At 58.8% G+C, this 12,442-nt stretch overlaps 1 protein-coding gene across 8 annotated transcripts in view; it reads right to left on the bottom strand.

Moving 5' to 3' along the window:
* Window positions 1–3,924: 3,924 nt before the first annotated feature.
* DIS3L2 (DIS3 like 3'-5' exoribonuclease 2) overlaps window positions 3,925–12,442 on the bottom strand; it is a 351,641-nt gene continuing 343,123 nt past the window's right edge. For all 8 annotated transcript variants that reach the window (XM_019838866.3, XM_011285625.4, XM_011285626.4 and 5 more), the window contains 5 exons: window positions 11,612–11,759; window positions 11,089–11,219; window positions 10,813–10,917; window positions 9,319–9,420; window positions 3,925–8,634 (listed from right to left, as the gene is read on the bottom strand). In XM_019838866.3, the coding sequence (XP_019694425.2) occupies window positions 8,506–8,634; window positions 9,319–9,420; window positions 10,813–10,917; window positions 11,089–11,219; window positions 11,612–11,759 (615 nt within the window). In that variant the 3' untranslated portion in view covers window positions 3,925–8,505. The remainder of the gene's footprint in view (window positions 8,635–9,318; window positions 9,421–10,812; window positions 10,918–11,088; window positions 11,220–11,611; window positions 11,760–12,442) is intronic.

Below are 12,442 nucleotides of genomic sequence, written 5' to 3'. Positions count from 1 at the left end.
CCTGGCCTGAGCAGGGGGCCATCAAGAAAGTCACGGGGACCATGCTGCTCATGGAGCAATTAGCTGCATCGTGGCCTGGGGAGCTGGAAGGAGCACTCAGCTGAGAGCAGCGGCCATGGCCAGGGTCACGGGCTCAATGAGAGAGTTCTTAGGGGGTCACGTGAAAAGCACTGGCAGCAGGGGAGGGAGAAGCCCCTTGCCTTTCTGTGGTTTGTGTGTCTCTGGTCCCTGTTCCAGGTTCAAGAGACTTAGGCTCTGCCCTTCCCCAGGAGCAGATGGGCACTGACTGGAGAATGGCCCCAGCAGGGGGCCACTTTGGGCCCTGGGGGCCTTTGGAAGGAACCAGAGACAGCACAGACCTTGGGGGCATCCCCGGGACCGTGGAGGGGAAAAGTTTGCCGAGATATGTTCTGGGGCTCAGCGAAACTGAGGGCATCTAAGGCTGAGCTAAGTGCATGCTGGGGTACACTTGGGAACCCCAGGGATTACACCATACCAAGTCACTTGCCCTCACGCTGGGAACTGTGACCCGCACAAGGTCAGCACCAGCTTGGTGTCGGGGGTCAGAGAGAGGTTGCAAAGCCCAAAGGAAGGCCCCAGAAGACAACTGTTAATAGAGGGAGCCCATTATACCAGCCTTGGAAACTGAGGCTCAGGAGGTGAAGCCCTCAGATGCTCATGGGGCCATTGCAGCTGTCCTCGCCACACTGGCTCCAGGTCTCAGTGAGGGTCCTGGAGGCAAAAACCAGAAGCTGGGCAGCTACTAGTTGTTTAAAGGAGACCATTCTATTCAGTAAATCTCTTGAGCACTGACCACATGAAGTCATCCTGGAGACCTAGAGGGGTCAAATCAGACCCAATCAGCGAGGGGCTTCCTGTCCAGAGGTGGCGGGGCGGGGGGTGGCATGTAAACTGAGCTATATTCCTGGACGCTGTCCCAGGGGAAGAACTGAGGTTCCCCTGGCCAGCGTCAGACCACCCTGGAGAGGAGCGGGAAGTAATGCTGGGGGATCCGGGCAGGAGAGAAGCCTGGATACAATCCCCACTGACAGACTGGAGGATTGGTGCCCGGCTGGGCTTCAGGAAGGCGGAGGAGGGCGTGAAGAGGAGGGGCGGCTGGGCTGAGGTCAGCCTCCAGGGTGCTGCTGGAGGGGGTGGGGGAAGCACAGGCAGAGGCAGGTGGAGGAGTTACTGGCACAGGAAAGCTGGTGATCACGGTGGAGGAGGGACTCTGGGACCTGGTGTGGCTTTCTGCACTTTGGCCCGAGGGATCCGCCCTCTCCTCCGTGCCGCCCTCCTTGCTGGCTCCCTCCGGGCAAAGCCCCTCGAAACAGCCCCTCCCCAAATCCCTCTTGGGCAGTGGCCATTTTTCTGCCAGCCTCGCCGAGCTCCCTTTCCTCCTCCTGCTGGACAGCTTCTTCACACGGGATGATAGCAAAAAGGTGTTCGACTGATGCAGAATGAACCGCGTTACAGACCCCCGGGTTGGCAAAGACCAAAGGGTCCAACTGCAGCGAGTCGGGGCCTGGGCTGGGTCTCCAGCGCTCAGCATGGGTGTCCTTCAGTACTTAACCTCGCCCGAGCCTTAATTTCCTCCTCTGCGAAATGTAAAAATATAATTAGTACTGATGTCATAGGGCTGTGAGCACAGGGCCGTGGGACAGAGGCAATCCTGGAGTGGGGGAGGAGGGAGGCGAAACCCTAATCGTTGAAAAGAGGCAGGTCAGGTCTTGAACGTTATCAAAGCTGAGCGTTTGAAAGCCAACGGGCCAAATGTTAGGCAAAGTGGCTTATTCCTAGAAAACAAGTATTAAAAAATTCCTAATTAAGGTCTGTGTAGGCAAGGCCTCCTTCTGGGCCATTCTACCTACCTGGGTGGGAGGGATATCTAGGCACGGCCCTTCTATGAGGGAACTTGGGTCACATATTTGTGGGGGTGGGATGGGGTACGGATAAGGGGACCGACCATCCACCAGCAGGGCAGGAAACATCACCACACCCCCCTCCCATATGGTTCCGCGGGGTCTCAGCCTGCCCCACGGTGGGGGTGCAGGAGTGGGCTGGCCGAGTGGGCCGAGGTCAGGCCTCTCCTCTGCCCTGTGGTGGCAGCGGTGGCAAGGGCAGGGTGGGCGGGCAGGTGGCTGTTCCTTGAGCCATGGCTCAAGGTCATTCTTCTTAGGGTGATGCAGGAAAGACACGTCCATGGCTGACAGGTGATTTGGTCGTGGATATACAATGGGAGGGAAAGAAGGCTCCCTCCTCTAACTGTATGCAGTAATGTAACTCTGAGTTTTGTATCCTAAGAAGCAGGACAGTCTTATTCTAAGAGCACCTTGGTTAGTTGGCAAAATCTACTAAGGTGAAATATATGAGAGCAGGCATGTAACTCCGTTTCTGTTGCCTCCTCAACATTTTGCTAAAGGCTTTCCAGAACCGAGCAGTGAACGATCTGTGAACATTACACAATGCCATTCACAAAACCGTTTGAGGCAAACAACTTTAAGTAAAATAAATGCTTTAAATGGACTTCCCCCCTAAAATTGCTTTCTATATATTAAAAAAAAAATCCCCAAACCATAAAAACTCAAAAAAAGGTTCAAAGAGATTTGCAGTAGGTTTTAAATTTGTAACCTCAGTTATGTGCAAATTCAAAGTCATCATTCCAAGTGCTTAAAGTACCCTCCCCCCCATCTCCAGAATCTTCTTTATTGCCGTGAAAGGGGTCTTTCTCCTCCTTCCATTCACCAGGGCTTACATCTTTCACCTACTTCAAACCCCCCCTCTCAACTCTAATCGACCCTGAAATCTGTGATTTGACCCGTGCACTGGGCCTGTGTGGTCAGTGCCCAGCCCGGGCCCAAGGTCAGCCCTCCTGAGGAGCCACCACGTAGGGCCAGCAGCCTTCCCATCAGCATTTCTGTCTCTCCCCCCGGCCTGACTGATGGCAGGCAGCTTCTGGGCTGGCTCGCTGCCCAGGGCCTAGCTTCTCAACCTGGACACCTTGACCTTGGCTCAGACATGGAGCCAACACAGTCCCTAGCGGCTCCACTGAGGCAACTGAGACCTGTCGCGACCCAGACTGCCACCTGAGTCTTGAGTAGAAGCCTTGGGTGGCATTTGAACTCACTGGGAGTATCAGGCCACCTGTTGGCAGGAATTTTATCTTAGTGACGGGAATGATGGACTGTTTAACATCCCTGTTGCTGAATGTACAAAAAGCCTTTTAAACCAGTTGTAGATCCATTCTTGCTAAGGAAAAGTATTTTTTTGGGGGGGGTGGTCTGTTTTGGTTTTTATTCTTATCCAAGTTATATGTGAGTAGTTTTAAACTATCAAATAGATCTGTAAGGTTTGTTACAACAAAACAAACAACAGCAGTTCTCGGTCTCTCTCCCTCCATTTTTCCATCTCAGAGGCAGCCACCTTCCCCTCTCTTGGCTTTCTGCGTTGACATTTACCACTGTTTCTAAATGACTTACTTCTTCATTTTTAAATTTTAAGCTCCGTGGACATATTCTATTGATATTCTGTTCTCGGTATCTATGGTTGTATAACAACCATCCCCAAACAACCTCAAACAACATTTATTGGTCACAGATCTGCAATCTGGGCAGGGCTTGGAGGGGACAGTTTGTGTCTGATCTCTGGGGCCTCAGCTGGGGTGGCGGGAGGGGACACGGGGGATCCACTTCCAACGTGGCTCCATCACGTGGCTGATAAACGGGCTCCTTTCCCGGAGGGCTTCTCCACAGAACTGTTCGAACTTCCTCACAACATGGCAGCCGGATTCCCAGAGAATGGGAGTGGAAGCTGCCAGTTTCCTAAGGCCTGGGCCTCGAAACTAGCACGGGGTCACTTCTGCCACATTTCTGCCTATTAGCAGCCACTGAGCCTGTCCAGATTTAAGGGGGAGGCACACAGACGCCATTTGTATCTATTTGTTTATTTAGCAGCGTCACTGAGGTATAAATTGACAATAGGAATTGTATACACTTAAGATGTACAACTTGGTGTTTTGATAATATGTATACATTGTGAAATGACCACCACAATCAAGTTAATTAACATATCTATCACCTCATAGTGATCATTTTCTCTCTGTGGTGAGGACACTGAAGATCTACCCTCTTAGCAGCTTTCGAGCACACAACACAGTATCGTTAACTGTATCACCATGCTGTATGCGAGGTCCCCGGAACTTGCGTGTCTTACAACTGAGACTTCGTACCTTTCGACCGACACCTCCCCATTCTTCCTCCCTGCCCCGGCTGGCCCTGAAAACCAGCATTCTGCTCTGCTTTTATGAATTTGATGATTTTAGACTCCACACATAAGTGAGAACATGTATTTGTCTCGTGCCTGGCACACTTCACTTAGCGTGATGTCACCCAGATTCACCCATGGTATCACAGCTGGCAGGATGTCCTCCCTCGTGGCTGAGTAATATTCCGTTGTGTGTATGTGAAGCATCTTTGTCCATTCCTGTGCTGGCGGACACTTGGGGTGCTTCCTGTCTCGGCTGCTGCGAGGATGGCTGCTTTGCACCACTTGCATGGCCCCAACGCGCTGCGCGACTCTGCCTCATGCTTTCAACCCCCGGCAGCAGCGTTTGAGGCTCTCTTGTCCCCAGAAGGAATCCAACCTCTGGCCTTTGCTGTCCCCACCCCTCCTCTGCCCCTACTCCCCCAGGGCGCTCCTCCCCGCCCCCTCCGTGGGGAGCCCAATGTTGCCCGTGACTCCGGCACCTGCTGGTGCCAGCTCTGTCGGGACATTTGGGCTTTGCTCCCTCTCTCAGGCCTTCACCTTGCCTGGGTTATCACGGTCCCCCCAACTTGGCCTCCAGCTTCCCACCTCGGGGCCCGTCACTGTTCTGTGCTTGCAGCAGCTGCAGGGGGCATCTGGTGCTGTGTCTCCCCAGTGGTGTGGCCTCTTCCTGGGACCTGCTCCCCAGCTTCTTACCCATCCCTCCCAACTGCCAGAGACCCCAGGAGCTACCATTGTGCCCCGTGACGGCTCTCTGATGGGCCAGGGGTGGGCAGCCGCCCCATTCTTTCCTGGGGCCTCTCTAACTTGGGAGAGGGTGTCAGTTTCTCTCCAAGAGGGTGGGCTGCAAGATACAGAGCTCATGCTTCCAGAAGGTCGTGGTGGAGGAAGTGATTTACACCAGGAGGAAGGGAAGAGGAAACAGAGAAGGGAGACAGAGCCACTCAAGGTGACCTGGAAGCGTGGTGCGTCCCTGCCTCCCTCACGGTGGGCTTTCCCGCCCTCCTCTGCTAGTTCACATCCAATCTTCCTACCAGTTCCCTCCTCCCAGAGCCACTTTGCACTGGGTTTCTTTTCTTTGTAATCAAAAGACAGGAGTTTTCCTGAAGGCTCAAGGGCCCCTCTCTCTGGCTCCTTCTCCCCATCTTTCCCGACCCTGGATTTTTAGTCCTGAGCCTTTCCAGGCTTCCGGTCCGGGCTGTGTGCTGAGGATGCCCAACCAGAGGACCACTGTCCTGCACTTCAGGGCCCAGCCCGGCATTCCCACATCTACCTGCGGCCGCTACCCCTACTGCTGCGCCCCCCCCCCCTCCAGCCCTCCAGCCCCGGCCCAGCCTCTGTACTGCCCCCACCTCCCCCCACCCCGCATCCCAGGTCTGTTCTCAGCAGAGACACTAGCTGGCTTGCACCCTTCATCTGCTCCCCCCGTGAGGAAAGTCCTCACTGTCCCAGCTCGCTGGCTCTCCTGTGCTCCAGCCTCCCACGCCCTCCACCATCCAGATGGCACTGGACCTCAGGGCCCGCGCCAGCAAATAGCCAGCAGTCTGCTCCCTGAGGCTCTGCCCACACTCGACCTCCCTCTCCTGCTTTACCTTCATGCCATCACCACCACCTGCCGCACTAGTGACACAAGTCCCCTCTGGACAGCAGCCCCGAGAACATACGGCTGACTGAAGGCACAGAGGCCACACTGTGGCACAGCTCTGGTTGGAAACCTCCAGTGGCTCTTCACGGCCCTTGGAGTGCAGAGTCTCCGGCCAGCTCAGAAGGTCCACGCAGTCTCCTTTTCCAGCATCTTCTTGCACATCCTCTCAGTGCTCTCTGACCCTAATGACCTTGACCTTCACAGCTCGTGGTTAAGTCCAATACCGTCAAGCCTCAGTTTCTTCACCCGTGTGGGGCCCATGTGTCACCTGGCTACTGTCCCTTCATGGCTGGGAATACGCTCTCCAGCCTCGGAGCTCTGCTAGAGCCTCGTCCTGTAGTGACATTATTTGCATGACGCCTCCCCCCGCGCGGTGATCCGAGGCGGCCCTGTGAGAAAGACAGGGCCTCGCGTGGGGTCTGGGGCTCCTGCCTGTACTAGCGTGCGGTGGTTCTGGAGCAGCCGAAGGGATGAGCGAGTTTTCCTTTTTGACGAAGTTTTGTGCTGGTCATCCTTTTGTCAAGAGCTCCATCACGTGGGGACACAGGAGGGGCGGCCCCCTCCGTGGGCTTCCCCCAGAGCCCCGTGTGCCGGGGGAGGGGATGAAGACGAAGTCCGGTGACTTGGAAAGGATGCTGGGCCGCCTCCTTTGGGCCCACAGGCAGTGGGGGTGTAGTGGCGGGCAGGTGCCTGAGCCCTGGTCCTGGCTGGGCAGTCTCACTGTGTCACTCTGGCCAGAGACCTGCCTCCTTGCTGGGTAGTTTCCACTTCTGTCAAATGGGGTGGGGGTGGGCTGGGGCCGCAATGGCCCCCAGGGCTCCAGAGTGCATCAGGGCGACTCCCAAGCGAGTGCCAGGAGCCAAGATCTTCTTTGCTGACCAAGTTGGCTATGCCTCTCCAGGGCTCGGGGGGCACTGGAGCAGCGGGAGGGGGGTCCGGTCTGAGTCCACGCTGCTCAAGAGGGAGCCCGGCTGCTCTGACACACCGCTGCCCTGAGGGGTGCCACTCCATGGGGGCTCTGCCCTGCCCCCAGCTCCCAGGCTCCGTGGGAGGCCTTCGGGGACAGCACCGGGGCTCTGTCGGGCTGCCGGGGACAGCAAACGCCCAGAAATCTCCTCCTCCAAATGCCAAACCACCAGACCCTCGCCCATCTTCCTTTCCAGATACTTGGCTGCAGGAGAAGGTTCTGGGGACAGGAACGGAGAGGGGGTGGCAAGATGGACGCTTGGAAGGCTGGCTAGGGTGCTGGAGGAAGAGAAAGGAACCGAACGGTGTCCTCCCTTCCCCTCTGACACCCAGCCCGGTGCTGGATGAGGACGGGCCGTGGCCTGCCGGTGGGCAGAAGCAGCGGCTCCATCAGCCCTCCAGTTCCTGCGAGGCCCTCCTCCCAGGTATCGTACTGAGTTTGTCTCTGAAGGAAATTCACTGCCAGCAGATCAAATGGGCTTAATACTGACACCAGAGGAAACGGCACGGTGGAGCCGGGGCCAGGGGCACCGTTCACCCTCGCTCCTGGCAGCTCCTGGGGAAGCTGATCTGTGGTTTCCCAGTTAGGTGGGGAAGGAGTGCAGGCCGTGGTCAGGCCAGCTGGGGAGACAGCACCGCCCGACGGCCCTCCATCTCTGTCCCTGGGTCCCTGAGGACGGTGCCACTGGTGGGCGCTCAGGACGACACCAGGCAGGTGACTAGGCCAGCCTAGGGCCACCAGGCACCCATTTTCCCATCCCTGGTGGGGAAGGCCAGTTTGAGGGCTCTCCTTCCCTCCGGCAGGCCAGGACCCCTCGGGGTGCTGCCGGGCTTTGGGACGGGCGCTGGAGGTGCCGAGGGGCCAGCTTGAACCAAGGGGGTGTGGACAGGGCCACTCAGAGCTCTGGCCTGGGACCTGAAGCGGGGGGGGGGGTGTTATAGGACCCATGCCTCCCCCATCCTGAGGCCAGCAGGCAGAGAGGAAGTGGTGGGGGCAGGGACGGACACAGCCACCTGAGGCAGGGTGATGGCTGAGCTTGCTGTCTTGCATACTAATTACATTTCTAATCAGCCAGAATGAGGCCCTGGCAACAGTGTGACATGTGGCCAGCTCTGTGAATCATCCTGGAACTGACAGAAAGGTTCCGGAGGGTGGCGATCTCAGCTCAGCTGTGAGGGGTGGAGCCCGAGCCAGGTCCCCAGTCCTGGGTCCAAGGGGCACCCTGCGGCCCTGGCCTCCCAGGGGTGCCCCACACACCGGACCGCAATTCACACCTGATTTTATTCCATGACACTGATTTGCTGAAAACCCCCGGTTTCCTGGGCAGGGGAAGGCAGTGGGTGGGCAGGCAGAAGAGGGGCTGGCCTCCCAGGAGGACCGGGTCCTGTTCTGCTCTGGTTAAGCACCAGCCGGGCCTCAGCCTTCCGTCCGGCCCCACCCTCTCCTCTCCGGTTTGTTTAAAAACTGAGCTGCAAAAATAAAACAAAATGAAGAAATAAAAACAAAAACCCTGAGTCGTTAAAAACCAAATTAAAAATCCCCTTTGGTGTCAAAAGGTCCTATTCCTAAAAGCCAGCGGGTGGGGCAGTGGTGTGGGTGGGGTGCGGCTGGGCTGGAGGCCGCGTCACCGTCACGCTTCCTCCTCGTTCCGCGGGCCCGGGAGGCCCTCGGGGTCCGGCCGCTTCAGGATGGCACTGTACTTGAGGGCCGAGGTCTCCGCCCGCAGCACCACCTCCACCAGGCTGAAGATGGTGACGACCTGCAGCAGAGCAGAGCCAGCGTGGTGACCCGAACGGGTCGTGAGGGGCCGGTCCCGCGGGACGGGAGGGACGAGGGCCTGCCACTGTCCATCTAGCTGGGCCCCAGGCCCACTCGCCCTGCCCCTCTAGGCCTCTGTCTGCCCATCTGTAAGCCGAGCCTGCTCGGGGACTGAGGCCAGGGGGCCTTGGTGGGAAGTGAGGGAAGCACACACGGCTGTGTCCGTCGTCTGGTGCACAAGTGAGCGCTCAGTGTCCGCAAAAATAGCCGGGGTCTGGGGCTGGCCTTCAGAGCGTGCTGTGGGGAAGACCTTACGTGCAATTTCTGGGGTAGGGAGTCCACAGTTTTCATGGGACTCTCAAAAGGACCCCCAAAATGAAAACCCTGCTCTACGGGGACAGGCAGAACCCCGTCCTCTCCCCGCAGTGGGTCCCCAAGGCAGGGAAGGCAGTGCCGGAAAAGCGTGGCCCGAAGGAGGTAATGTGGGCGAGCCGTGTGGGTCTCGCAGGTAGAAGCTGAAAGCCCACCGGGAGCTTGAGTGCTTGAGGGGTGGGGGTGGGGGCGCAGGAGGGGCAGCAGGGCAGGCAGGGCAGGGGTGCCGCAGGAGGAAGGCTCCTCGAGAGCTGAGGGGCGGGCGGGCCCACAGTGGCATTCTGGAAAAGCTGCCCCACCCCCTGGTTCTGACCTGCTGCACCGGCTCCTGCTCTAGGTCCTCAGGCTCCCAGACAAGCGTGAGCTCTGGCTTCTTGCCCACCCTTTGGAAGTGGTGGGACCGCAGGGGCAGCGCCTGGGGGTACACACGCCTGTGTTGTGGGGTGCAAGCTCTGCGTGCCGCCTCCTCCCCTTTGACCCCGAAAGGCTGCCCACTGCTTGGGAGGCAGCTTCTGACCGGCCTTGAAGGAGCTCCCCGCCCCACTCCCAGCAGACGGCTGCTTGACCTCTGACTACGGACCACCCCCACCTTTGGCTCTTACCTCCGGCCAGCTTTAGGGAGGCCCTGCCCGGCCATCTTCCGTTAAGGCAGGACCTGAGGGTGACCGAGTGCTGAGTGGCAGGGGCTGGGTCTATCCTGGCTCATCAGGGGCTGTCTACTTGAGGCCCAAGGTGGACCGGGGAACCCAAGGCTGAGGGGTGCCACCCCCTGCGGGTGCTGGGTCTGTTAACACAGGCTGAGGGCTGGCTTGTCTGCAGACCCAAATCTGTCTGATGACCTAGACCTGAACTTTTGTCCTGCTCAACGAACTTCAGGGCAAGAGCCCTGATTGATTCCAGCTGGACTCCATTCTGTCTCTTCCGCTTTGCTCCACTGTATTAATTCCATGCTTATTCTACTCCATGTGCGGGGCTCTGCACTCCCCCAAGTGTTCTGGATGTCAAGAAAGTCGAAGCCAGGGTCAAGGGCCAGGTGGTGACCTGCCAACCACAAGGTCAGCTGAAACAGGCCCCTGAGATGGCGTTGGCACAGGCACCAAGTGCCCCTGGAAAGAACCTTGAATAAATAATCACACAGGGCAGGACCCAAGGCAAGGGCCGGTCTCTTCCTTCTCTTCAGGGGACATAGTTTCCAGAGTGGCCCTGGATCACTGTCTCATCTTTCCTTCCTTCACATTCCTATAAAAAATTCCACCCCCCAAAGCCTGCACACTCTGCCACCCTGCACTGGCTAGGGTGGGGCCCATTCTCTGGTTGCCTGGGTCCTTCGGGAAGGGGCCCAAGCCTGACTCTTGGCCTGGATCCGTCACCCTAGGCAGGTGCAGCTGGGTGTCCCGGCATGGCTCGACAAGTGGGCTTGGCGCCGGGCGGCAGAGGGTAGCAAGGTCGGGGGGGTATATACACTCGGCTGCCACATGCCATTGTCACTGCCTTAGCTTGTATTCTCCAGTGCACATGAGGACATCAAGGACCTTGCGCTGTGCTCCCATCCTCCACGCTCGTGTGTCCCTGGGCCAGGAACCCCCAGATAGCAGAGAGAGATGGAGGAGACCCCAGCAGAGGGTTGGGGGACACGCAAGTGAAAGCACAGTGTGCAGTCGATGCAGCTCGGTGGGTCTGTGAGAGGAGGGAGGGCTTTCAACAGACGCCACAAGGTCCCCGGCTCCCGTGTCATAGTGGGTGCGCTTCAGCACTGTGCCTGCCCGGAAGGTCCCCAACCCTGGCCTGGGTGGCCGTGGGCACTCACATTACAGTAGACACGCTTCTGCACCCCGTAGCGCAGCACCAGCACGTCGAAGGCTTGGTTCAGGACGCCTAGCACCATGGCTTCTGACTCCAGGGGGCCACTTTCCTGCAGGACGGAGCTCTAAGCCAAGGCTTGGCCACAGGACATGCCATCACCCCCAGGGCCCACCCCAGCTGCCAAAGGCCCATGAGCTCCTTAAGGGCGCCTCGTGAACAGGTGCCCAGGAGGGGGAGTGGGGTAGGTGAGGGGGAGGGGCTGCCAGGCCGGTGGCCTCACCTTCACGAGGATGGCAAAGAAGAGGCCGGTGCTGAGCTCCTGTACCCGCTTGGATGCCATGCGGCGGTCATTGCAGTGGTCGGCCTGCTTTTGCAGGGCATCGGGTTCCAGGTCCGGCAGCTCCCTGTAGCCTGGGAAGAGGGTGGGTGCGGGGCAGCTGGCAGGGTGCTGTGCGTGTGCTGGCCACGGCTGGGTGACGGGAAGCATGGTGCTCCCTGCCCAGGCAAGGTGGGGCCTGGGAAACCCATGCAGGGCAGAGGCCTTCCTGCTGCTCAGCTCCGGAGGCTCCGGCAAGGTGGGCAGCCATGATTGGGGTCGTCGAGCCCCGGCTTTTGTATACGATTTTAATGAGCCCCACTGCAGCCACCCCCAGCATGCTCACAGAGGGTGTTTCTGGGCCCAGGCTCCCCGGCTGCTTAGGCCGTCTGCCCCCTGGAGTCTCTACATAGAGCCATGGGACCCGCTCTGGGGCTGGGCAGCCCTCAGGTGGGCCCAAGCCTGCATTACCCCAGTGCTGTCTTACCAAGAGTGGCGGCCAGGAGGCGGTGCACCAGGACGTCAGCAAAGCGGCGGATGGGGGAGGTGAAGTGGGTGTAGAGTGGTACGTTGAGGGCATAGTGCCGGAACTGTGCCTGGTCCCGCAGCGTCCCCGAGCAGAAGTACAGTGCCATCTGGGGGGATGGGAGGTGAGTCTTAGAACCTGGCCAGGCCGGGTCAGGGCGGGGTTTGCTCTGCCAGGTTGTGATGCTCAGAGTCTCATGATGGGCTGTTTTGGGGGTGGACTGAACTGCCAGGCTGTAGGTGGCCGACCACAGGCCCGAGGAGGCCAGGAGCCATCCTCTGTAAGGGGACCAGTGTGGCTGCCACGAGGCTGTGCAGAGCCACGAGATGCCCATGCCCCTCTCCTGCTGAAGACAAATGTGGGCCTTGCCCTGCACTGCCCGGACCCTTCGTGATGGCAGCACGCAGAACAGGCCAAAGAGCACCGTAAGGGGCCCACCCTGCCTCTGTGGGGCCCAGGGGGTGCTGGGAAACCTCAGGATGGTTGGAAACCTCCTCCCTCCGAGCCCTGTGGGACAGGCCACCCAAGCCCTCAGGAAGGGCCGCCCACCTGCTGAATTGTGAGGGCAGCTGGGGACGAGCTCATCCTCCCCCTCAGCCGGCCGCTGCCGAGTTTTTGGGGCTGTTACCGCCGGCAACAAGGAGGGAGCTGTTTCTGGTCTGCCCCTCCACGGGACGGGGATGGGGCAGCTACTGTGCAACAGGGAGAAGAGGGGAGGCCTGTGGCCACGCTGGACAAGGGGCCGCAGACGTCCCGTGGAGGCAGCAGCAGACGCCGAGGAGGCTACGGGGC

This window comes from Felis catus, chromosome C1 (assembly GCF_018350175.1).
Source record: "Felis catus isolate Fca126 chromosome C1, F.catus_Fca126_mat1.0, whole genome shotgun sequence".
In the NCBI taxonomy this organism is placed as follows: Eukaryota; Metazoa; Chordata; class Mammalia; order Carnivora; family Felidae; genus Felis; species Felis catus.
This window is presented reverse-complemented; position numbering and strand designations above follow the sequence as displayed.